This window comes from Pteropus medius, unplaced genomic scaffold (assembly GCF_902729225.1).
Source record: "Pteropus medius unplaced genomic scaffold, Ma_sr-lr_union100, whole genome shotgun sequence".
Lineage (NCBI taxonomy): Eukaryota > Metazoa > Chordata > Mammalia > Chiroptera > Pteropodidae > Pteropus > Pteropus medius.
Window position 1 is genome coordinate 517,521 of NW_024345919.1, and position 26,884 is coordinate 544,404.

General features: G+C 45.0%; 1 protein-coding gene across 13 annotated transcripts in view; it reads left to right on the forward strand.

Moving 5' to 3' along the window:
• Positions 1-26,884, forward strand: part of GRAMD1B (GRAM domain containing 1B) — a 220,056-nt gene that overhangs the window by 191,580 nt on the left and 1,592 nt on the right. For 9 of the 13 annotated variants that reach the window (XM_039874828.1, XM_039874829.1, XM_039874834.1 and 6 more), the window contains 13 exons: positions 1,066-1,146; positions 3,814-3,929; positions 5,742-5,898; positions 6,855-7,044; positions 8,576-8,719; positions 9,624-9,742; positions 10,008-10,150; positions 12,120-12,223; positions 12,868-13,071; positions 14,180-14,270; positions 20,101-20,208; positions 20,525-20,642; positions 22,995-25,174. In XM_039874828.1, coding sequence (XP_039730762.1) covers positions 1,066-1,146; positions 3,814-3,929; positions 5,742-5,898; positions 6,855-7,044; positions 8,576-8,719; positions 9,624-9,742; positions 10,008-10,150; positions 12,120-12,223; positions 12,868-13,071; positions 14,180-14,270; positions 20,101-20,208; positions 20,525-20,642; positions 22,995-23,084 — 1,665 coding nt within the window. In that variant the 3' untranslated portion in view covers positions 23,085-25,174. Of the gene's footprint in view, positions 1-1,065; positions 1,147-3,813; positions 3,930-5,741; positions 5,899-6,854; positions 7,045-8,575; positions 8,720-9,623; positions 9,743-10,007; positions 10,151-12,119; positions 12,224-12,867; positions 13,072-14,179; positions 14,271-20,100; positions 20,209-20,524; positions 20,643-22,994; positions 26,565-26,884 lie in introns of those variants that run through there. The other 4 variants (XM_039874831.1, XM_039874830.1, XM_039874832.1 and 1 more) reach the window with 3 other exon arrangements.

Genomic DNA, 26,884 nt, shown 5'->3' on the forward strand with positions numbered 1-26,884 from the left:
TGATCTTTAACCAGAACCTGAAGACTAATAGCTTCAGGGCTTGGAGTGGACTAGATTTCTGCCGAACACAAGGCCAACAATGCCATTGGACTCAGGCTGTGACAAGAACAATGAGACTTTGGCTCAGATAAGTCTTTGGTTCGAATTCTGTTTCTGGCATGAATCAGCTTTGCGATTATAGAAGTCGCCTAACTTTACCAGCCTGTTTCTATTTATTAGGTATTATACTAACAGTTATGTTTATTTTCCAAGGTTTTTGTATAGTGTAAATGAAGCAGCATTTGTGAAGCACCTAGAATGTGTTCCATAAAACCTGGTTTTTGTCAGTTTCTTCCTGCATGTTATAAAGCAAGCAGGGATCCCCAATGGTACCTCTGCACATTATCAGACTATTAGGAACTGGGCTGCACAGCAGGAGGTGAGCAGCGGGCAAGCCAGTGAAACTTCATCTGTATTTGCACTCCCCAGCGCTGGCATCACCACCTCAGCTCCACCTCAGATCATCAGGCATTAGATTCTCATAAGAGCACCAGTCTCTGGTGCCAAAAAGGTTGAGAACCGCTGCTATAAAGAGTCCCCACTAATATGTAAGCTCCATTAGAGAAGAGGTCTCTTTCCATTTTCTTTACTGTTGTGCCCAAACATGTAAAATAGTACCTAGCACATGCTAACATTAAAATATTTGTTGAATTAATGGGTGAAAGGGCGAGTGGGTGAATAGATTTGTCTTTTTTCCTTTAGGCTAGTTCACAGCTCACCACTCACTCAGTTCCAGTTTATAGGTGAAAGAAGTTTTTTATAGAGGTGAAAACTTCAGACGAGAGGAAACACTGAGGAAAGTATGAGTGAAATTTGAAGGACTTGGTTGTAGTGGGGACTTAGAGGTCCCAGATACCTGTATGAGCCCCATCACTGGAAATACCTGTGCTGTGATCATGAGTAACAGAGTCAGTAGTATTTGAGGGTGTAATTTGTAGCCTTTTTAGAGGAAGGAGCAGCATGTCCCTATTCGTTATATTATAATGTGTTAACAGACATTTCTTGCCATTTTCTCTTCCAATCTAGCACTTTTTTACTTCATTTGGGGCCCGGGATAGGACATATATGATGATGTTCCGGCTGTGGCAGAATGCTCTCCTCGAAAAGGTAAGGACTACCAAGCTTCTTCCTTTAGCCTGAGGAGAACGCGCATCCAACAAGTGTTCTTTCCCCTTGGGCGCGGGCCTTGTGAAAAGGTTACTCTTGCTTGGGCATCGGTAAGCTCCAAAGAAGCCATATTTCCTCCCGGTCCTGGAAATCCACCAGACTGTATCACTGAGTAGCCTTTCCTGTCATATGAACAGCCAGCCTTACTGCTGCTTGTTGCAGGGCCCTCACCGACTTTAGGCACTTCGGTTCCACTGTTTTAAATGTATCAGGATTTATTTTAATCAGGTATGATAAAACACACAGACATGGAAAAGACTGTCCGTAAGTTTTTATGCTCACAGACACCTAGAAGCAGAGGTACATCGTGCCATGCTGGGCCACATGGGGGAAGCACCAGGGTCAGCCAGAAGGCAAAGAGAGCACAGGGAAAGCATGGGCAAGAGCCTTTATCGTGGTTTTCCAGGGAAGGAATGGGTGATACAGGGTAGGCAGGCCAAGTGGTTGTAAGATTGGCTAGTTTGAATAATGTAGTAGGGCTTAGGGATATAGAGACTGTCACTAGTTGTCTCGTACCTGTCCCTGGGTTATGAGGGCAGGGGAATATTGGCCTGGGGTGTAAGAGCTAGATAAGAAGGTGGTTGGGGGTATGAGCTTTGGATTGGCTGGTTACACATGAAGGGTGTGCTCTATTTAGCGAGTTGTTTCCTATCTCTAGAAATTAGGAATTAGCTAACCCTGGGAGGGGTAGGCCCTCCCCAGTCAGCGAGGTCTCAGATGCCAGAGCATCAAAAATATCAAAATTAGGAAAGTAGAATTAATACAGCACCAGTTGACTACTGTAGTGTCTGAAGGACACTGGAAGGAGATGCAGATGATGGGGATGTTAGTGGCAGCCCTTAGAAAACTCCCATTCAAATGCCCTAGTGTTGAGAAACAGCTCCAAGCTAGAGCAGAGAACATAACAAAAATTATATAATATAATTACATTATATTTGACATATATTTAGATATAGGAATGCATCTACCTTGACTCTAGCCCAAACATTACTATCTAAAGAAAATTGAGTAGATTTATTATGTAGAGTTTCTTCTAACCTTAAAGTCTGTAGCCTTGGTATAAATCCTCATAACTTATTTGAGCTGAGATCATCTGCCTTTATTAGCCATTGATAAAGGTAAAGTGATAATGTATTTGAACCTCTGCTGGCAGGTTTGAATATATGGTTCACAACCACTGTCACTTCTAAATATGACAGGGTCATCCATGTGGTCTACAAAAGTCCTAACGATGTAACTGTTGAAGTTCTGCCTGATGAGCAGGGTCTGCTCACTATGCTTGTTCCGACTACGGTCAGACAGGCTGAGCCAGGTTGAACAGGTCAGAGAAGGCTGCATGGAGAAGGTGAATTGTTAAGAAGGGGAAGGCATGGTTTGGCAGAGATGCACATGTGGCCCAGGCAGGATGAATGGTGGACATAAGGCCAGAGATAGGAGCAGGAGGTCCAGATAAAAGAGGAGTGCCTCCCTCTAGTGCCATTAGGGCCAGGGCAGAGCTGCCACCCCCACAGAGCCCTGGCTGTGCTGTCCTGGGCAGTTCTCTGGAGTCAGAATACTGAAACTCTGGCTCACAGCATCCTGCCAGCTGCCTGCTTCTTAAGCCATACTTTGAAAGGATGGGCTTAGAATGTTCTCAGATGCTTTATCAAATCTATTGGTGGGAAACGTTCTTTAAATGTGATTTTTTAAAAAAATAAGATATTAACTGCTTCTATTTTCCTTATGCTCTTGCCCTCCTTTTTCACATACTTATCGCTACTACCTTTTCCCCCTCCTGCCAGCCCAAGGCTCATTCATAGTATTCACCTCTGATCTTACTTCTTTGACATTCTGTTGCCTCTTTCCTGAAACTCTGTACTTCTTGAGAGCTAACGTTTTTTAGGACAGTGCTTTTGAGGAAAACATGTAGACACCCAGTGAAATAAGAAACACTGGAACTAATACATAGAACTATAGGCAAACTGATTCTGCTTAAGAATAAAGTAGGGAGTATTCAGCTAGTCAACAGAGGATCAGATGCAATGACCTTTGAGGCCCCTTAAAATATGAGAATGTAGGCTTCTTTCTAACTGCAGGAACTGTCCAATTATGTAATGGGCCAGCATTGGATGTGATCCAGCAGGGTCTGCATGGCCACTGTTAGTGTAAAATTTCTGCAGTATCAGGGAGACTGGCTCAAGGGATCTCTCGTGCTCCTTCCACATCAACCTCAGAAGCTCCATGATCCCCTTGGCCCCAGAGCAACATCGGTTTATGCTGCTTAATGCTGAATTTCATCCATAGGAGCAAAAAGTGGACAGTTACCACCAAGGGACCAGTTGGTCCCTTATGCAAACCTGAGTTGAGGGAATACGCCAAGTTCCTGGCTTTGCTAAAAGACGTATTCTTAGGCAGAAGATTGGTATCTAGCTGAGATTCTTAGAGGAGGGTGGGGTAGCGGGGCAGGGTCAGCGATGAGGTTGTCATGGAGGCATTGCTCACTCTCAGTTTGGCTAGGGAGAATGGGTGCAGCTGTTCCTACCCTCAAGGGAGTCCAGCCCAATTCAGTGCCTCCCTATAGAGTGGGGTCCTGAGGAAGGAAGCATCAGTCTCTGTTGTTCCCTGCAGCCCCTGTGCCCCAAGGAGCTCTGGCACTTTGTTCACCAGTGCTACGGGAATGAATTGGGCTTGACCAGTGACGACGAGGACTACGTACCCCCCGATGATGACTTCAACACGATGGGGTGAGAGAGGCAGAGGGCAAGCTGCCAGGAGCCTTTCCTAGAGGGGCTAGGATGGCAGTGAAGGCCTCACTGGGGAATGTTATATAGGCAAAGCCCTAAAGCTAGTGAGGGAATGAACCAGGAGGATATCTGCGGGAAGACCTCTCAGGCAGAGGGAACAGTAAGCGGGTGGCCGGTGGAATGGAAAAAGGGCACATGGAGGAGGAGGGGTCAGGAGGCAGGTTCTGAGAGCCTTTTGGCCAAAACGATGATTGGCTTTTACTCAGAGTGGGATGAGAAGCCGTGGGAAGGCTTTGAGTAGGTAATTGATAATATCTGACTTAACATTTTAACAGAATCACTCTGGCTTTTGTGTCGAAACACATCAAAGGGGGAGCAAGGGCAGGCTAGCTAAAAGGCTATTGAATAATTTAGATTTTTTTAGATGAGAGGTGATGGTGGTTTAGATCAGGAGGGTAGCAGTAGAAATGGCAATAATTGGTTAGTTTCTGAATATATTTTGAAGGTAGAACCAGAAATATATTGAAGGATTTGATGATGGATTGGAAAGGAACCAAAGGTGGCTTTAAGGTTTTCTTGGATTTACCAAGTGGAAGCATAGAGTTCTAAACTGAGATGGACAGCACCATAGGCAGAGCAGATTGTGGGGGAAGAACAGGAGCTTGGTTTTAGGTAACTTGAGTTTGAGATGACTGTTACTCAAGTGAAGATGTTTTTTAGGCATTTGTGAATATGAGTGTAGAATTCACTGGGGAGTCTAGGCTAGGGACATACATTTGGAAACTTCAGTGGATAGCCATGAGATTGGCTGAAACCACCAAGTGATTGAATGGACATAGGAAGAAGTTAAAAAACTGGGCTGGGAACACTCAGCAGGAGGAAGAAGCAGCAAAAGAAATCATGAAAGAACGTCCAGTGAGGTAGGAGGAATGCTAGGAGAGTTTTGTATCATAGAAGCCAAGGGAAGGAAATTTTAAGGAGATGGAGATATCACTGCATCACTGTTGGAATGTTAAGAAACATGGGAGGTTGGAAAGGTAGGTGGAGGCTTGGTGGTATTGTGAGAGGCACAGAATTATAGAAAGCGAGGAAAGAGCTTCGAATGTATAGTACATAGACTTGGGCTCAGGTACAATTTCTGACACTTCATAGTGGTATCATTTAACTTCTGTGACTATCTATTTGATTCTCTCTAAAATGCATACAGTGATTTACTCAGAGCTGTTATACATCCAGATGAGGTAATACATAAAGTATAAGTCACGTGTTGATAAAGACAATGACGACTTTTCTCTTGGAAGAGGGTGGCATCCCTGAAGGGTCCCTAGAAGCGCACCCACCTTTAGCTCCAGAATGATTTCCCCTTAGGTATATAATGCCAAGAAGTTAACTAGTTATAACCCAGAATCTGGGTAGTACCCCTAAAGGACAGTCATGTCCAGAGTCCTGTGTGGGAAAGAAAATGTATGCTCAAAGCCCAGACATTTAATTAAAATGGTCACATTGAGATGGATTAGGATGCCAGTGGTGGGGAGGGAGGGATAGTTTAGGACAAATAATCGTCATATTTAGGTAGTGATAAATCTAAGGAGGGTGCCTAGAAAAGGTGAGTATGGAGCCGGAAATTTTACATCGTGGTAGAGGGTAGAGAACAATATCGGAGTAAGGAGTGGTTAGAGGGAGATCATATGCAAAGCAAAGAAGCAAGAAAGCCCATAGTTTTGGATGGATAGATAGGTCTAAGGTTTTAAGATATTTAGCAGTCTTGACCATTGAGGTTAACATAGACTTACGGTGTCTTTTTTTTTTTAGGTACTGTGAGGAGATTCCTGCAGAGGAAAATGAAGTGAATGACAGCTCATCCAAAAGCAGCATAGAGACCAAGCCAGATGCTAGTCCACAGCTGCCCAAGAAATCTATCACCAATAGCACACTGACATCCACAGGGAGCAGTGAAGCTCCTGTTTCGGTATGGGCAGTGAGCCCTTCACTTGCACTCCCTATGTAGTGGCCAGTGTGTACTAGCTTAGTTAACTCTATGGGACCCTAACCTGGGGAGTGGGTAGAGGGGAGGTTGGTTACATTGTGGTCAGTTTATACAATGAGACAGATGGGCTTGCTCCATTCTGATGGTCCCATGATCCAGAGCTGGATTCTCGGTGTCTCAGATAATGATTTTGTTTGGCTTCTGAGCAGATGAAAACCATTCAGGTCCATTGTGTGAGCTCTGTTCTCAGTGGACTGTTCCAGATCAGCCCTGATTTATTTTCCTACTGTGCTAGACTTTGTGAAAGACATAAAAATACGCAAGAAGGACCTCTGTCCTCTGGGACCTGGTTACAGAGGAGATGGAAGCTTGATGAAGGAAGAGTGTCCAGGTGTGAGCTGGCAGGTAGAAGAAAGGGTGAGGTTCCTCAGGAAAGGATTCCCAGAAAAGAGAGCCTTGTGTTCTAGTGGCTTAGGGGTCAGACCACCTGGCCTTAGAATGAAAACATCATTCATTGGATGCCTAGTCTGCATTTTCTGTCTGAAGTTATCTTCAAAATGTAAAGAATCATATCTTTCCCTTTTAGGGCTAATGGGAAAATGAATCCAAAAAATGATTATGAAGCCTTTTGAACCTCTTAGAAAACAAGGTACTAGTAAGAGGCAGGCTGACAGTGTTGTAGCATGGTGCTGATGTGGCTCTAGGAACAGACCCTCTGTAACTGAAGGAGCTAACTCTGCCAACTCATGCAGCTTGGTGTGCTGTCTAATGGCAAGCGAGAGAAGGGCAGAACCTGGTGCTGGGTGCTCTCGTCATCCATGGCAGGGCTGGGGAAAATCCTGGAGTGGACTCCAGCTCAGCTCCTACTGTGAATGTGAGGGCTCCCAAGGCCAGGTCCCTAACTCCTCTGTTGGGTGACTGCTCTGTCTCCACCCCAGTTTGATGGCCTGCCTCTGGAGGAGGAGGTGCTGGAGGGCGACGGGTCCCTGGAGAAGGAGCTTGCCATTGACAACATCATTGGGGAGAAGATAGAGATCATCGCACCCGTGAACTCCCCTTCCCTGGACTTCAATGACAATGAGGACATCCCCACCGAGCTCAGTGACTCTTCTGACACCCATGATGAAGGTAGACACTTGAAAATGGGTACAGAGTGGCCCTTTCTTTCTGTTTTGAAGGTTAAAAGATGTCCCTATATGGAGACTAGAGTCAGTGTCTAGGTTCCCAGGGGAAGGATGGGCGGGTAACAGAGCTTTTTTTTTTTTAAAGGTACATTTGTTACTAGCAGAGACCCTTTTTTGGGTACTCGCAGGAACCTATCATTCCATGTTTGTCTTTTTTGTTCAACAGGTTATGCAACTATAACCTGGAAATAATTAGATTTTATGAAAACTTGCTTTAGTGACGCCAGCATGGGGATTTTTGACCAGGCTAGAAGAAAAGGTGTTGCTGGGTCAGACAGACTCTGGAGACTGCCCTTCTGTTTTACATTTCTAAGTAGATAGCTTCTTACTCTTCTCCTATAGAGGGTTAGCCTCTAGGACCTCACTCAGGAACATGCTGTATCTTAAATTCCAGGGTGAGAAGCCAAATTCTCAGTATTCACGAATTTGGTTGATGGTTTACCTTGATTGAATTCTGATTGATTCTGACCTAGTGAGTGTATACAGACAGTACTCACTTATGCATCTATGGACAGTTTCTCCTGTGGGTCATATGCGGTGGTTTTCTCACATTTGGTTGTTTTCCCCACATCCAGGATGCAGGGCCAGTGCAAATGACACACATATTGGGTCCTGTGTAATAACAGGGGTGCCATTCATGTAAATTAAGATGTGAATATTCCCTCACCGTGCTCACTATGCCTGTCCTGTATAATCATGGGCATTGACCCTGTAGGATGCCCATGAATTCCTCCCTGGCATCTTCAGGGTCACAGGGTGCCAGAAGTGTCAGCATCTGGCTTGAGATCACATACTAGCTCCTAGAGGGGCAGCAATCAAGGACTGTGGGGAGCCAAAGGCTAGAAGAGGCCCTGAGGCTTTAGCAGCTCAACTATACCCTCAGACACATTCTTCTTTAGCAGATAGGAACATCAGAAAATTAAAGGTTGTTGAAATCATGGGAGAAGTATAGTGCTTTATGAAAGGAGAGCAGAACTCATATAGTTAGAGATTACAGCCCAGCAGACCAGACCAGCCTTAGAAGCTTTCATACAAATAGAATATTGCAGATTAATCAGCATCCCTTGAACATACCTATGCCATTATTACAATGCCATTTGCTGTCAATTTTGGCTAACTTACAGACTCTTGATAACTGACTCTCTGGGTTCAGGCAAGTTCAGGAGGTAGTCATTTGTTTATGTTTTAGTCAAAGATCACCTTAAATAGGGAAGCTTGAAAGGATAATAGCAAATAGTACATTCCCGAACTCTTTGTAAAGGATGAATGAAGAGTGGCACTCCAAGTAAATAGTGTGCATGCCATGGAAGGAGGCTGAAGAAAACAACAGAGCTCTGGCACCCAGCTACTCCACTCCATAGCCTTCCTTGGTGGCCGTTTCTACATTAGCCACACAGACATAAGTGCTTGGGGCCGTCTCTTGGGATCACCTGCCCCTCACCTTAACTGCCTACTTCCTCATCCTCTCTGTGCAGGGGAAGTCCAGGCCTTCTATGAGGACCTGAGTGGCCGGCAGTATGTGAATGAGGTCTTCAACTTCAGTGTAGACAAGCTCTATGACCTCTTGTTCACTGACTCACCCTTCCAGCGGGACTTCATGGAGCAGCGACGCTTCTCAGGTTCATTCTTCCCAGGACTGGTGCCTTCCACCCCTTCTTCCTTATCTCCCCGTGAACTGTCCTTTTCCAGGCCACATGAAGGCCCAGGGTACCCTCTCTCTGGCCTTACTCAGTACTGAAGCACGCTCAGGGCCCTGCATGCTACTCCTTCCCCTACTCTGCAGTATAACGCTCGCCCACCGTGCACCAGGTAGCTGGTGCTAGGCCCCTTGAGCTTACCATCTAGTAAATAGTAGCAGCTACCACTTACTGATAGGCACCTGCTTCATGCCAAGCATGTTACATTATCTCATTTAATCCTCAAATCTGCCCTATGTGTGAGTGTGGGATCCCCACCATACCCATGAGGAAACTGGAACTCACACTATTATTACTTGCCCAAGTTCACGCAGCTAAGGGGCTGTTGTGGGATTCAGTTCTAGGAATCTCAGAGTTCTGCCTCATGGCAGGGTCTACAGCTTTGACCCAGCAGAGCTGCTAAGCATCTGTGTCTCTGAAAGAGCATTTAGGCATCAGCGGTTCCCACTGCTAGGAGAAGAGGGCCTGCTGAGGGCACAGGGAGGTCATGCCTTAGAGAAGACTCATTCCCAAGGATCCCAGGCCCTTGTCACAGTAACTCCAGTGTTGCTAGCATCCCCGTAGGTGGCCCCAAGACTTCCTGCCCCAGCCCTAGGAACAATCAGCATTTTGGAGTCCTGTGTAGAATCTCGGCAGTGCCACAATGAACCTCTTTCTGCTTTGACTCCCCCTCCTCCCACCCTCCTTCTCTGGCCTTCAGTCTCCCATTGGCTTCCTTTTGTCAGCATTTAGTACAGTCAAGACAAGTTCACTTGCAGGGGACATTCAGACGTGGGGAAGGCATGCTGCTTCCCTCCCTTATTCCAGGGCTCTTTTCTACTCTCAGATATTATCTTCCATCCATGGAAAAAGGAAGAGAATGGAAACCAGAGCCGAGTGATTCTTTACACCATCACACTTACCAACCCTCTGGCTCCCAAAACTGCCACTGTCAGGGAGACGCAGGTGAGGAGAGGGCAGAGGCCAATAGGAGTGGGCCGGGAAAGCTCTATTCTGTCGTGAAGGGTTAAGGACAGATGTCAGGAGGAAGTGCCTGTGTGCTAGTGTCGTTTAGCCCTGTAGCAGTAGCATCGCACAGGCTTAGATGCCATTTCCGGTGGTTCTGGGTCCTCCATTCTGAAGCTGGGAGTGGGGTGGGAAGCTGGGGAAGCAGGCTCTCTCCTCATCTCTCTTCTCTTGAGTTGTGTCTAGCGGACCTTTCCTTCCACAGACCATGTACAAGGCAAGCCAGGAGAGTGAGTGTTACGTGATAGACGCCGAGGTCCTCACCCACGACGTGCCGTACCACGACTACTTCTACACCATCAACCGCTACACACTCACACGTGTGGCCCGGAACAAGAGCCGACTGAGGTGCAGTGTGTCAGGGCCTGAGCAGGCTCAGAGGAAGTTTCTGGAAGGAAGTGTCTGGGAGTCCTTACATTAGGGAACATTTTGTTTGCTCCTGAGGAGGGAGGGGGAGGATGTTGGGAGTTTTGGCCTGCTAACTCGTTCTTTATTCTACCTTTTTTTCTGAAGCCTCTGAAAACCCCGCCCCCCCTTCTCTTCTGATGGTCATTCTCTCTACCGTGTGTTCTCTTTACTGCTCTGCACATCTCTTTAGTAAAACTTTTATAACTGCTACTATTTATTGATTGCTTATAGTTTATAAAGTACTGTGTTTAAAGTACATTCTTTTGAATGACCCAAGGAGGTGGATTTATCCTCATTTTTCAGAACAGAAAACGGGATCATATGAGTCAAGTAACTTTGCCAAGAGTCATATCACCAGTAAATGCTGAAACCAAGGTCTAGAAATGCAAACCTGTGCCCTTTTCATCACACCATGTATATTGTGATTTACCACTGTCTCCCTGTCAGATGGTGAGCTCCTGGCACACAGGAACCCCAGTCCACTCATCGCTTTATTCCCAGCACTCAGCCCGGGACCTGCACGTATCAGAGTCCTGAAAATGTTCATTGAACGAATAATTAGAATGCTGTTTGTGGATAGAATCCTGTCCTAGGCACTGTGATGTGCATTCAGGGAAGGAAAAAATTTATACCCTGACATTTTAAGAAGCTTATGGGCTAATTGAAACATCAAGATACCTACCCATTTGAAAATAACCAGTTTATAGTCCTGTATCTTAGACCAAGTTCTTTTGGTTGTACAGGTCATAACATCACTCAGGTAGTTCAAATCAAATAGATGTTTGGTGAAAGGCTTCAGAGAGATCTCTCAGGAATCAGGAAGATCTGAATACTCACACTCAGAAAGTGCCTGTATCTTTCTTATTATATTAAAATAATTTTTTTTTTTTTTGGTTTCTGTGTGCTCTCTGAGCATCTACTCCTTCCTCCCCCACCCATCTCTTCCTTTATTTCTGTCTCTTCTCTCTTCGCCCTCTTTTCTCCCCCAATTCTTTTCCCCACAATGTCTAGGTTTTTCATTTTCAGCTTCCTTGAAGGAACTTCTGATTGGATGTTCTTTCTGTCTAGTTCACACAGAGGTAACTTGACCTCAGATAGACCTTTATAGAGGGCGCCTACCCTCGATCCAGTAAAAGGTTGTTTTTCTGGGAGTGGGAGGGCGGTGAGGTGGCCCCAGGTGTAAGCATGCTCACCTCAGGCCATGGGTGGAGCTAGTGTCCTTGAGGAAGGAGTCGAGGGCAGGGCAGGCAGCCTTACACATGGGGAGCATAAACTGGAAGAATCTATTGACAGAGGAAAATGAACCCTAAGGAGAGTCAAAGAGCATATATGCTGTATAGGAGAGGACAGAGCTGATACTGCAAGAGCTATTGGCAGTAGAGAGGCTCATGATTAGAGGAGGGGATACTTGGAAAAAAGCAAGAGCTGGTGAGGCCCTAGGTAGAGTGAAGAGGCAGGAGCCAGGGCTTGTAGCAAATGACTTTACAGGTGGAAATGATGAAAACCTAGAGCCTGACTTGCGCTTAAAAGTCGCTAGAGGAGAGAAGGATCCCCAAGGCTGGTCAATAGGCTGTTTGGCACCATCTGGAGCCTTTCTGGGAGTAGGCAGTGTGATATCATGAAATCTCTCTGAGCTTGCAGTCAGAGCCCTTGTTGTTAGCCTTTGGTCTGCTTAAATATTCTAAAACTCAGTGTTCTCACTTACAAAAATGAGGACAAATCCACTAGCTTCACTAACCTCAGGGTGGCCGTGGATGTTAGGTGACTTGATGAATGTGAAAGGACGTTTTACCTTGGGAAGTGCAGCACAGATGTGAAGCCGCTTTGAAATTAATCCCAAACTTTCCTTTTTGCAGCAGGGAGGGTCTGCTCAGGAAATGGCTGATCTTGCTTTTGGCTTATTCCTCAGGGTCTCCACAGAGCTGCGCTACCGAAAACAGCCCTGGGGGTTAGTGAAAACTTTCATTGAGAAGAACTTCTGGAGTGGACTGGAGGACTACTTCCGCCACTTAGGTGATTGCTATAATCATCACTGATAATCATCACCGACTGAACTGTAGAACTCCATAAAATACCTGCCATTATGATTCAGGGGAATGGAGACCATGGAGAATCGGGAGAGAGACTGAGACAGCGAAGGGGTTTCATGGGGTTCTTAAGTCTGCCTCAGAAATGGATACAAAATTCGGCATGTATGTGAACATGTGCATTTTTCCAGAGACTATGCTATACCTGTAACTTTTATGAGGTCATTAAGGGATCTATGACTGCCACCCCTTCCCCCCCACAAAAAAGAACCTCAGATCAGTCACACTGGTAATAATTCTGTTATAGAAAGGAAAAAGCCTATGAATGCATCTGTTAGGAAATATGATATGCCCCAAATTATATACATAAGTGGTACAGATGTCAGGAATCTATGTCTCTTTACAATGTTCAACAGCCTAGAAGAAGGGTTCGGACTTGGTCCCTGTGGTACTTCTTTAGACCCATGGACATCCTTGAGGGACCACTGCCTTCCCTATCAGCATACAGTATGGAAAATGCTTCCTTTAAAGAGGACTCAGCTAGGAGTAGACACTTGCTTCTGGAGTCCAGTGTATTGGGTTGGAAGTATGGGCAGATAACCTCTGATGTGGCCTTTTTGTCTCTGACAGAGAGTGAGCTGACCAAAACGGAGAGCACCTACCTGGCTGAGATGCACAGACAGTCTCCCAAAGAGAAAGCCAGCAAGCCTCCAACGATGCGGAGGAGGAAGCGTCCCCATGCCCACCTACGGGTGCCTCACCTGGAAGAGGTGATGAGTCCCGTTACCACACCCACTGATGAAGATGTGGGCCACAGGATTAAGCACGTGGCAGGTGTGTGCTGGGTGAGGACGGCTGGTGTGCTTAGGGCTTTGGAGCCACATGCCTGTGCCAAGGTGCACTCTTACACACTCATTTTGTACTTTGGGTATAGATTGTATATAGTTTGCACATAACCCATTAAATCTAAGGCTCCAGATGCTCTACCTATTTCTGTTGGCCTTTAAGTTCCTCAGCTTCTGCTGAGCCCGTGTTTGCTCTGATAAAAAAAAAAAGTTGCCTTTGGGTTTATGCCTCCATGCTGCCTAAGCTCCATATCTACCTGGATAGACTCAAGTATACAGCTTCCTAGTTCTTAGGAGATGCACCATGGAGAAGCGAGAGCTCAGACTCCAGAGATTACCTCAGGACAAAAAGATGAAGGAGTCCAAGCAGCACCCCCTCGCTTGACCCCCATGGACCCACCAAGGACCTGCCCTTGATATGTCTCCTTCCCATCCAGGCATTCACAACCTCATGTCCTTACTCAGTCATTGAAACCTACAGCTATACGAGGTCTTAGGAGCTAACCAATCCAGTATTTTTCAGAATATTCTCTGCACTTACCTGGGCATTCATCAGAGCTGGATGTAGACAGGAAAGGAGGCAGAAGCAGAGCAGGAGAGTGCCAGCTTTCTGTGATCCTTCCCCCAGCTTTCACCAGAGCACTCCCACATTATGTGTTTCACATATGGAATTTCTCACTTAACATTGCATTTGAATAAACTGACTTGAAGAGAGGTTCTCTGACTTGCTCAACACCATGTAGCAGTATGGATAAAGCCAGAGCTGAAAGCTGTCTCCTAGCACAGTACTGTTTCCCCTTCCACAGCTGCAGATCACTTTTTCCTGCATCTGTGTATTGTAGCTACATAGATCTGTTGATTTTTCTCATTTGTTCAGTGACTTCAATACTCACTTGCCTGACCCAACCCATGACCTTGCCCTTGAGGAGCTTACTTTCTACTTTTGGAAGGCTGGGTACATCTATTGCATTATTGCCCTGACATCATCACAGACAGTTCTCCATCATTCCCTGAAGTTCTGTGCATGACCATTATCACATCTGCACTTGGCGGTCTTGGGGGCCATGATGGTGATAGCCTCTTTATTTTCCCTGTAGGTTCTACACAGACACGGCATATCCCCGAGGACAGCCCCAATGGTTTCCACCTGCAGAGTGTGTCCAAACTGCTGCTGGTTATCAGCTGTGTGTAAGGAGTTACAGTCTGTCCTCCCCACCCCACCCTTACCGCCTTCCCTTTCCTGCCTGCTGCTTCTTCCCCAGTTTCTTTGGGTGTTATTTTTTGTCTTCTAGTTTTCTCTTTCCAAACCAATTGCTCTGTCATTCCTTGCCTCTTTGCTTTTTCCTCTGTTTTATTCAGCATTTACTGTATGCTAGGTCTCAAGGATTCAGAAGAAAATGCTGCATGCAGCATCCATGCCCTTCAGGAACTCAGTTTCAAGTGGGTAAGACAGAGAGGAAATTCAAAATTACTACACAGTTTGATAAATACTAACATAGAGATGCTACAAAACATTTTAGGAGCCCGTTTATTTGTTTGTGAGGGGACGTTCTAGGTGTCTGCACTATGCCAGGCGTTAGGACTGTTGCCTCATGGGGTCCACACTTTGGCAGAGTAGCCAGGTAAAAATCAAGAACTACAGTCTAAGAAGAGTATGTGCTTATTTTATTGTCAACAATTTATAATAATTTCCATAACACTATAAAACTGTAAGCTTAATAATTTGCATAGAAAGATGCCAGGCTAGAGAGAAAGGTAGTTGAAAGCAATGAAGGCATTAAGATGAGAGAGCACAGCTATCTGATATATCAGGCCACAGCCTCCTCAGGACTTTTGTAAATCATTTTGATCAGGGAGCAGCTAGAACAGGTAAGTGCGGACAGCTCTTCCACGTGATTCAGCCCACTGCCTGATGCCCAGCCTTCCTTGGATGGGGGTATGCAGTGAGAATGTGGGAGCACAGGTGTGTGGGGGGCATAGGAGCTGCCCAGATGCTCGCTTAACCAGATGTTCACCAGGCACTAGACTATATCTAATTCAGTCTTGCTTCTGTGACCCCTCCCCCGCAACCAGCCCAGGCCTCCGCTAAAGCATTTTCAGAGAGACAGAAGCAAGGGCACATCCCTACCCTTAGGAAACACTGAAAGGAGCCCTAGAGTGACATGGCTGGATTTGCAATTTTTTTTTTAATCACTCTGATGGCAATATGGTGCATGAAAGGACTGGAGGCAGGGAGGTCCACAGGAGTAAACTACAGTGATGTATGCAAGAGTGGCTGGCAAACTGAGGTGAGGGACTGGAGCTGAGAGACTTATGACCTTTGGTTTCATAGTAAAGGAAGATGACTTACTGATTCCCATGTCCATAGATGTTTGTATCATTAACAGAAATCTAGAACTTAGCAAAAAGTTGTCAGAGAAGATGTCAGTTCTAGATGTCTCTGAGTTGCCATAGGTTATCTAAGTGAAGATGATGGATAGTTTGGACTTGGGGCTTAGGAGAAAAGTTTAGACTGCTGTTGCTGATTTAATTATCAGTAGCATTAAAGCTGTGGGTGTGAATGAGGTCACTAGAGGAGACAGAGTGTGAGAAGGAAGATGGGGCTGAGGAAAAACCTGGGGCCGCTAAAGGAGAGGGGCCTGTGAGGAAATAAGGAGGGCTCTTATTAACCTTACTTGAATATGTTACAAAAATTATATGTAAAATTCTTCTGAATGTGGCGTTAAGCCAAGATGTTTTTACAGCATTAAATGCAAAGACGTCTATAAAACCAGTAAAGTTCACGTTTAGCATCATCTCTTTAAAGTTATTCATGCTGTTGTTAACACTAAATCTCTGATGTTGGGTTTGGTACATACAAAAGTAATCACAGGTTAGTTCTGGGTTTAACCTCTTCCTGCATTTTGATGTTATTTTTTTTTAACTTTTTAAATTTTAATTAGTTTCAAGTATACAGTACATTAGTTAGACATCTATATAGTTAGTAAAATGATCCCTCCAATTGCTCCCTCCCTCCCCTTACCCTCCACCTAGCCAGTGTATTAATGCTAATTGCATTCCATATGCCATGCTTCTCATCCCTGTGACCATCCGTTAGCTACTAATTTGTACTTCTTTAACCCTTCACTCCATTCTCCCAGCCCCCCCAAGCCCCCTCCCCTCTGTCCATCACCAAATTGTCCACTATATTTGTGAGTCTGTTTTTGATTAGTTTGTTCTTTTTATTCCTTAAATTCCGCATATAAGTGAAATCATATAATGTTTATCTTTGACTGAAATACCTTCTAGGTTCATCACAGCAATGTCTTTTTCCATTCCCCCCCTTTTCATATGTAGGGGTTTTGTTTTCTTATCCTTTCAGACTCTCCATCCCTTGGTTGGAGCACTTAATTCTTCTCCATTTAAGGTATTTATTGATAGAATTGTAGTTGTTATCATTCTTTATTCCTGTTTTTGATACATGTTTTTTCTTCTTATAGAAGTTCCTCCAACATGTCCTGTAATTCTGGTTTGGTGGTGGTAAATTCCTTTAGTTTATTTTTGCCTGGGAAGCTCTTTATCTGTCCTTCAACTCTAAATGATAGCTTTGCTGGATAAAGTATTCTTGGTTGTATATCCTGTGTCTTCATTCTTTTGAATATTTTTTGCCAAGCCCTTCTGTCCTGCATAGTCTCTGTTGAGAAATCAGCTGCCAGTCATATGGGTGTTCCCTATATGTGATTTTTTGTTTTTCTCTTGCTGCTTTAAAAATTTTTTTTCTTTGTATTTAACCTTTGGCATTTTAATTATGATGTGTCTTGGTGTGGTCCTTTTTGGATCCCTGATTTTTGGAATCTTCTGAGCTTCCTGAGGTTTTATGTCCATTTTCTTCACCAGGTTAGGGAAGTTTTCCATCATTATTTCTTCAAACAGCTATTCAGCATCTTGATTTTCTTCACTTATGCCAATCAGACGAGTATTTGGAACCTTGATAGTGTCCCGTATCCTCCTTAAATCATCTTTATAGTCTTGGCCTCTTTTTTCTTGCCATTCTGTTTGAGTGTTCTGATTGGCTTTCCTGTCCTCTAGATAGGGCATGTGATCCTCTTCTTTATTCACTTTGTTTATTCCATTTAGATAATCTCATCTCAGATAATGTGTTCTCCATTTCAGACTGGTTCCCTCTTATAATCTCCATCTCCATTTTTACCTCTTTGTTGGAGTTCTCTACATTTCCCAAAAGTTTATTGAACATCTTTATAACCCGTGTTTGAACTCTGCATCTGTTAGATTACTTGACTCCATTATATCTGGATCTCTGTTCTGTTCTGTCATATGGTTTCTGTTTCTTTGTCTTCCCATTTTGGCTGCCTTTCCATGTCTGAGTCTATGTACTAAGCAAAGCTCCTAAGGCTCCCAGTCTTATTAGTGTGGATTTGTGAAGTAGGTGTCCAGCGGCACAGTCCTGAGAGGGGTTCAGCTGCAGGCCAAATTTAGCTCAAGCCTCTACCCCTTTGGGGCCACCTGTTAAGATTCAGCAAGCAATCCACAGATCTGTGCTTATAGTTGCCTCTAAAGGCCACACCAGAAACCGAGGGCAGCTGCCTCCAGTGTGAGTCTAGGCGATGCTCAGCAAGGCGCACCTGACTCGCTAAGGATATACATGGATGTGGCTTGGTTGGAGGCCTGAGTTGGGGGAGGCAGGGTCTCAGGGAATCCTCTGGGCAAGGCGACCTCTTATCCAGTTTGATGATGTCACAGCTATGGTGGCGCTGTGTCCACGCACTGGGAGTGGGGAGGGCTCAACAGGGAACAGTGGATATCACCGGCACTCTACGGAGCGAGTCTCACTTGGACCCTCACTCCAACAATATCTCCCTGTAAGTCCCCCGTGTCCCCTGCACACAGCCAAATGGGCACTGGTGCTCAGAGTGAGCAGGTCTGTCACCACGAAAATCCACTTGTGGATGCTGCCCCTTTAAGAGGCTTCTGCTGCTGCTGCAGCCTCTGTCTCACTCAGCCTCTCAGGACCGGGCAACCCCGCATCCCCGCCCTGTCCTACCTTCTGCCGTTGCTTTCTTAGGTTTCTCCGTAATTGTATGGCTTATTCATCTAGGTCCCAGGCGATTTTTCCTTGCTGCTGCTCCTTATTTCCATCACAACTTTAATTTGGTTGGCAGAGGGATGAACAGAGCCTCTATCATCTACACCATTTTTTTCTCTCTCGGCATTTTGATGTTATTTAAGTAGAGAAGATCTACTCACCTGAGTAAATTGTATAATGTATTAACTAACTTTGAGGCTTTATTAGTTTAGGATAATCAGTCCTCATCATTCAACAGGCAGGGGTGTCTGCTGATAGCATGCATGTGTGTGGACGGGTACGGTGCCAATTTCCCTATCTCTCGCAGGCCTGAGCCACCATACACCTGACTGTGAGCACCCAGCCCTCCCACATGTTTTCTCTGTTTAGACCACCACTGAGCCTTCACTCAGACAGCACAAAGGGGTCCCTTCACCCTCACTGAGCACAGACAGGATTGTAAACACAAACCCAGACACAGGTGCTAAGGTTGTGTGCAGCTCACACTGAAGAGGTGAGCAGTCAGATGATCTGGTATATTGATAGGATTGATAGAATTCTAGGCGGGATCATTGAAACTCAACACAAAATTTAGAAATTCTTGTGGAGAACACAGCTGAGTAACCTCAAGGATTTGCAGGTCCCAGTTGGAAGCACAAGTGAGAAATACAGTATCACACACACACTCACCATGCATACTTTGTAAGGTCGAAGGCATAGTGTTAAAATTTTCTTTCTTTGTTGGTCTTTTCCTATATATTTTATCTTATTTTGTCATCTTTTTTTCTTATGTGTGTCTGTAGTTCTTTCTTTAATGAAAACAACGGCCCACCGTGGAGGGCCTCTTGTGTGCAGGGTGCTTTAACCTGGATCCCTTGGCTCCACATACCAGACCGCAGCAGGATAGGCATCATTGTCCCATTGAGCAAGTTGTGTTTCAGAGAAGCTAGGGATCTTGACTGAAAGTTAAACTTTTAAGTGGTGAGCCAAGATTTGTAGCCAATTCTGTGTTTCTGGATCCTCTCTTTACTGGAGTCTTCATCTCTTCCTCCCATGAATTTCTGTCATAAACTGATCTTTAGGCAGCCACTGATGCCAAAAGACAAAGAGAATTTCCTGTCTCTCAGTGATTGTCTGTTTTCCACTGGGTCCCCTGGTCCCTGGATTGTCCTTGCCACCTCCCTGTCTCTCACCAGTACTGGCTCCTCTCTGGGAACCCTCAGCAGGTCCTTGTGACTCCTGTGGGCCTGTGGCAGGTGCAAGGAGGAGACTGCAACCTTAAGGCGGTTCTGTCAACATCTGTAAGGTGCACCAGGGGCAGAGCTGGGAATCCCATGAATTCCTCCCACACTGTCACCCTTTAGTTGTATCCTAAAGCCAGATTGGTGGAGGAGTCTTAACCTCAGTTTATTACCTTTGAAATTTTAAGATCAGTTTACAGTTGCTTTCTCTTGCTCCTTTCTGGCTAGTCCTCATCCGTTGTGTCTCTGCTCCTAGTGTTCCTTTCTCATAGATCTCTCTCTAGTGCAATTTAAATGTAGTCTGTTTCTAACCTCTGCCTCCTCCCCATTTTCTTCCCTGCTTCCATTAGAATCTGTTTCAGGTACTGGCTCTATAATTGCTTCTTTTATCCTCTCATGCCTTTTTCTTTCCATCTTACCTCTCTTTCCTCAGACTCTGGGTAACTTTTGTGTATCTCTTTTCCAGTGCCTTTACCCCACACACCTCTCTATAGATTTCTTGCCATGTTCTGGCCCCTCCGGATCAGAGTACTTCTCTCTCGCTCGCTTTCTCCCCCTTGCTGCATCCCACCAGTCACTTATTTACTCATTGCAATGCTTCAGGTGACCCACTGGTCAAGGAAAGCAGCCTCTGGATGGGGCTGTCCGTGGCTCATACAGGGAGCAGGCTTTCTCAGGTTTCCTCTCATTGCTTTTCCCCTTGTCTCCCTTCTAGTCTGGTGCTGCTGGTCCTCCTTAATGTGATGCTCTTCTACAAACTCTGGATGCTAGAATATACCACCCAGACCCTCACTGCCTGGCAGGGTCTGAGGCTCCAAGAAAGGTAATCCTGGCCTCTTCTTGCCACCACCTCCACTCTACCAGTACCATGCCCTGGTTCCTGCCTCCCAGTCTCCTTGGGAACTGCCCTGCTGCCCTTGGCCAGGTGATAATCTTTTGGGATGAGTCTGTAAGTAAGCTCTAAAAATTGTGCATATAGTTTTAGGCTGCTGCTGATTTGGGGCACAGGGACGCCAAGAGCAGTAAGCAGAGGACAGAGCGCTCTGATGTGACTCTCTATCATTTAGGGGTCTGGGAGCACAAGACAGCCCTCTGAGCATAACTCCAGCTACTGAGGTACCCCTTCTTCTACCCCACAGGTTACCCCAGTCTCAGACAGAATGGGCTCAGCTCTTAGAGTCCCAACAAAAGTACCATGACACTGAGCTCCAAAAATGGAGGGAGATCATCAAATCCTCAGTGATGCTTCTGGACCAGGTGAGATGTCCCCAGGACCTTCTCTCTTTGCCCTAGTCTTCTGGGGCTGGAACTCCTTCCCTGTATTCTGAGAAAGATCACCATCACCATCTCCATCACCACCCACTGGACTTCATCCTCCCATTCATTCTTCTCCTAGGCCATCCATTTTTCTAATTTTAATTTTGAGTGAACTATTGGGAACACAGGTATATTCCCTAAAACAAGAAAATAACACACTGGATTTGCAGCTGGTAGGCTGTAGGTTAGACAGGAAGGAGAACTAATTTTTTTTTTTTTTTTTTTTTTTAACTCCATAGCCACCTGACAGGCACTTGAAGAGATACTCCCTTTTTACAGAGAATTTTCTTCCCAGAGGGCATATCTCTTTAATTCTTTTTGATATATGCCACCCCTCCCCCACTCTCAAACCAGGCATACAAACACACAACCTCCAGTATTGTGCTCTTCCCTGGAGTCTGCACTGACAGTCTGGGAAGGCTGTCTTCTTTTCATAATATCTTCTCCTAGTAGAGTTGCCTATATTCCTTTTAAAAATGAAATGCATCTCTTTAAGAAACAGTCCTGGGTCAAAATCAGTAGTTAGCTTAGTTTTATCAGGAGAGGGAGCTTCTTCCTTCTCCCAGAGGAATTTAACATCTATGAAAATCTCCCGTGTGGTTGCTGGTATAGCATAACCTATTTGCAAGATAGTTAGAGTGATAGGAGACTGAGGGTTTGTTCTGTTACATTGAAATTGCTATTCCTAAGGGGTTTCTTTCTGATGTTTTGTAGGCAATTAGAGCTGAGATGGAACTTTAACCTTGCTACTAACTAGTTTTGTGACTTCAAGCAAGGGATTTAATAGTAGTTCCCTTCAGTTCTTCACTTATGGGAATTATAATCATTTCTTCATGAAATTGCTGTCAGGATTTGATAGCACTTTGGAGGTACTCATTAATATTAAATTTTATTTCCATTTATTTAAGAGAATGTCTTCATGCTACTATCAGGATCCAGTATAATGTGTTTAGAATATCATATCTAGCTTTGGAACCATGTTTAAGTAGGAATATTTTTAACCAGAGGAGAGTAAAGAGCAAAGCAAAGAATTTAGAAGCCCTGTCATATGAAGAAGGGTTGATAGAATCGAAGATATGCTTGGGAGAAGGAAAGGTGAGTGAGGAGAACAGGATAGTCTTTAGATGTTGAGATCCAACAGGTTATATGGCTTGTAAAACTCCAGAGGACTGAACTCTAGGGCTGGAAGTTATAGGGAATTAGATTTTTTAAGCCATCAAATAACAGACCACTTATAGTTAGAGCTACCCAGAAGTGGAATGGCTCCTCCGAAGAAGTGAGATTCCATCCCTGAAAGTGCTCAAGGGGTGATGAGATGATGTTGGATAAAGAACTTATGGATTAAATGAGAGTGGGGGAGGGCAGGGCAGTTGGATTGGATGATCCAATTCTCTTCCGACTCTAGAATTCTGTTTCAGGGTAGGTCCCCTTAAGTTTGATTTTGGGACTGTTAGATTTATAGCATGTTATACTCTACAAAGATTAAGATAGGTGTTTTGATTCATTCCCTTTAAAAGTAACTTATAAAAGAACAGTAATGAGCCCTTCATCCCTAAACTCTGTCCCATGATCTAGCAATGTTCATGTGTCCTGTTTCTTAAGGAGATTAAGAAATTCAGTTAAGGTTAAGTCAGTGATATAGCTACACCTGGAAGCCTACTCAGTTCTCTGCTTGGCACCCAGGGTGTATGAAGATAAGACACATTGCAGTCCCAACACACATAAAACAAAGCAATTAAAGATGACTGCACTCCAGAGTTTTAGTGGGTGGTGTATGAGAGGCCAGGAAAAAGAGGGACAGTTGTGAGCCAGAGAAAGTTTGGATTCGTTCAGAGCCTTAACAGATGGGTGAGATCGAAATAGGCAAGAGAGAAAAGAGTCCCAGGCTGGGAAAACACCGTGGCAAAATGTACAAAGTTAGAAGTACAGTACAGTCAGGATCAGTGGGGAAACCAAATGGAATGAGTAGAAGACCAAAGTGTCGGTCTAATGTGGCTTCTTACAGCAACTGAATGCTTTGAGACAGTTCTTAATAAATAAAGAACTGATAAAAAGGCCACAAATCTTTGAGACACAGTGAACCATACCCTAGAGGTCTCCAGTGCTAGATTGGCTTTCCTCTTTCTACCTGAGACCGTGTCCCTTGAGAATCACCCTAGTATTAGGAGCCCTTCCCTTTGGCTCCCTGGCATGGTGGGGGCCCTGCCATAGACAAGTATGGCAGGCGCTGCTGCATGGGGAATCCCACTGAGGGCACATACCTGGACTGGGGTGGGATTCCCTGTCTTACAGATGAAGGACTCACTCATCAATCTTCAGAATGGCATCAGGTCCCGTGACTACACATCAGAAAATGAAGAGAAGAGGAACCGCTATCATTGACAAGGCAGGAACAGGGGTGGCTGCAAGAGGCCTGTGCAATATTTGTACATAGACCTTATAAATATATATATATATATATAAATATATATATATACAGAATATAAATATATATATATATTATATACAGATTTTAAAAAGAGATAATGCCTATGTACCAGGGAGAAGGAGCGGGGCCACCTCCTGTGTGGGTCAGTGGCGGGGCCGAGGAGGGCAGGGACCACCTCTCAGCACCGACCTCCCCTGACCCTCCTCTTCCCCATCCTCTCGTCCCTGCCCTTTCCCTTGCTGGCCATTCTTGGCTCTAAGAAGGGAACTGTTGTTGAGCCAAAGTTATGCCTGTGAAGACCCTGGAGTCTTGAAGAGGAGTCTCGAGGGGGTATTGCTTAAGGTGCTTCATTCCTTAATCTCCTTTTGATTTGTTTCCAAAATAAAAGAAAATCTTTTCTTCCCTTCCCCATTCTATCCCAAGTGTTCTCTTGGGAACAAGGAAGCATCAAGGGCAGGAGCCCAATCTATACTCTACCTTAAGAGGCCACCCTCTTATACAGACCATAGACTGAAAACCAGGTGAAGACTGTTGTAAGACTAGGAAGGCTGTACTTGTGGGTTTAGGCTCGGTAGCTTCAGGCTCCTGAGGACTTGTGTTCTGAAGTATTCTCCTCGATCACCCCCTGTACCTTTCTCTAACCTGTGTAAGGTGTGGACCCAATAAGGGCTGGGAATTTCTTTCCCACCGCCCCCTAACCCCGGTCTTCTCCCAGGCTGGATCTGGGTGAAGTGTTACTTTTTAGTGCCTAAAGCCCTATTTTTTCTCTGTGCCCTAAGAGCACATTGTTTATTAGCCAGGGTGGACAATTTTTGATCTTGTTAAATACTCTCTTAGTAATTAAAAGCATGGTCAGGTCTATGGCTCTAATTCCTTCACTTTGAGCTGTCTATTTGATTTCCAGGATGAATCAAGGTGTCATAGAACCTCCAGGGTTTCAAAGAGTGAATGACCTAGCAAAGTAGGATTGTAGCATCCAACCACAGAATGCTGTCTGAATAGTGAGCATCACTATTCGAGCACTCATTTGGCTGCTAGCATCATTTACTCTTCAGTGAAGAACCAACTTTAGTCAAGGGAAACAACTGTCTGAGACACTTTGCACATGGAAGAAGACCTGAGCCCTGGAGGAAATGGATTTGGCAAAGGTGCATACATTTGGGCATGAAAAAGCCAGACGGAGTCTCTCTGCCCCATGGGGGCCATTCCAAATCCTCAGGTTCTCAGACATGGAAGGGGGAGTTTTGGCAGAGGGAGCAAAGCCTTCTCGAGTTCTGGCCCCAGGGAGGTATGAGATCACTAAGGAGTAGAAAGAAGACTTTAGGTTAAGAAAGTGAGTCATCCTGGGCCTTTTGGGGTTGACTCTCGAATCCATACATTTATCTGACTTTGTGGGACCCTTCTGGGCTGGTTGTCCTTCATACACTAACTGCTATTTCTCCATCTAATAACCAAAGGAACCCTGCCAGCCCCAGGTAGTTTGTAGAGATTCTTGATGAGGAAAGGTTAGTATCAGATTAGCAAGGAGAGCTCTTCCAGATTGCTTGTTTTTCTAGTGAGCCCCTTGATGCAGGGGGCAGAAGGAAAGGAAGATTTTATTACCGTTCTAGTCCAAGAGAAGTGCAATTTGTAGTCTTCCCTTGGAATGACCTGAGCATCCCACTTAGGCAATTAAAAGTTTTTGATTTTTCAGTCTATCTGCACATATAGCCTTGTTATTGCCCTTCAGACAGGGTGAGAAGACAGATACATGCCTAAGTCATCCCCCAGGGGAGTAACATGAGAAGGCTTCATTGGATCAGCTAGAATTTATATTCCTCCTCTAGGAAGAGTTGAATGTAATCTTTGTGAAACATGCATGTGCCCACAGGTCACTGGGTCACCACTCACTCTTGTCCAAGACTTTGAATGGGAGACCCTGATGAGGGACAGCACTCTTGGGCTCTGAGCCAAAGGAGGAGGAATAGCGCAGACTGCTAGAAACAGCCCTGTTGGAGTAGTCAGAAGTCAAAATTATTCCCAGAACCTTTTGAAAGCAAAAATGGTAAATTCTCTGATTTATTCCATACATATTTATTTATTTCATACATATTTATTTATTTATTTTAATTATGTAGTTTTAAAGTTCTCATGTTGGTACCCTTGGGATGACTTAAAAAGGGTTCTTTGCTGGAAGTAAAGTGATATAAGTAGAGTTGGATACACAGTTGTTCTGCTTTTGCTTTACTTCTCAGGCCCTTTCCTGGGAGGAATAGGTGACAGGGAAGGAAATACTTAGTATGTTCAAGGAACCGTCATGATTTCTGGGGATTTGAAGCCGAGAAAATATGTGTACACATAAGGAACATCCCTTGACCTGCCTCATTTCTAAGGATTGTGGATCTCTTTTGGGAGCTTTCTGTTCTAACAATTTTCTGATGGTCATACCAGGAGAAAACCAGCATCTCTACTCCCAAACAAAGCTTTTCCTCTTTATTTAGTAATCTGTCAAAGAGAAGGTCACTAACCCTTGCAGATAATTCTGGGAGTGAAACACATAAATAACATTGTAACTCATGGCCAGCTGCCTGGCTTATAGCTGTCTGCAAAGGAGCATCAATACCATCACCTCTCTTATGTTATTATTTCCAGCTAGTGCTTTTTTTGTTTTTGTTCTTGTAAGAACTTGGATCACATAGGGGTCTTTCCACAAAGGTTCATGTGGTAAAACATTTGAGACCTTGTACTCAATTTCAAAGATTTTGCAAAGTTTCTAACCAGGTGAAGAACAGGTATAGGGTCTATACTTCCACTCCAACTTACTGTAGAGGAATTAATAAGATTGGCCTTGGAGAAGCCAGTCCTGTCTGCAACTCTTTCCTTTCCCCCATCTACCCCACCTCCCTGAGATGGGAGAAAACATCCTAGGCCAGCAAGGTCAGCAACTTGAAGCTTTCTGTAAGAGCAGTGGGTTGAGAATCAAGAGACCTGGGCCTCAGCCCTAGCTATTGGAAATACACTCCCCCTCTCTGAGCTTAGTATCCTCATTTGCAACAGGATGGGCGATTGGTCAAGACCAAAGGCCCCCACCCCCCGGTATCAGTCTGTGGCCTGTTAGGAACTGGGTCGCACAGCTGCATCCCAGCCCTAGCATCACCGCCTCAGCTCCATCTCAGTTCATCAGGCATTAGATTCTCATAGGAGCACCAGTCCCTGGTGAAAAAAAGGTTGGGGACCACTGGTCTAGACTATCTCTGTGGTAGGTTATAGATTTGGCATTTTCTTGGAGGCTACATCAGAGACTGGCAAGGCTGGGCTTTCTTAGACTTGGAAGGTTCCCTTCTGGGCTAGGACAGTGTCTGATTTCCTAGGAAATTCAGAGTAGTGAAACTTTAGTTTTTATGGCCTAGGAGGGTTAGGGAGAAGCAGTGAGAGGGGCCAAAGGAAAAAACAAAAAGATGGGGTGGCGGGGGTGTGGAGGTGGGAGGGAGAGAGAGAGAGAGAAGAGGGGGAGGAGAGAGATTACGCTTGCTGTATTGCTCGGTATTAACCTAAGATGGCGTTTCTTCCTTCGTTGGCCTAGTCTTAGTTTGGGAAAGGACCTTCCTTTGGGCTTTTTCTAAGCTAAGAGAAAGAGGATAATGGCAAGAAGGGCAACATTTTGGATTGACCCATCTTCCATCCTTAGGCTATGAAGCCTTTCATCTACCCATCCTCCTTCCTCCTTGCTAGAAGAAACAGTAGAGAGAAGGCATTTCCTGGTTCTAGCACTTCT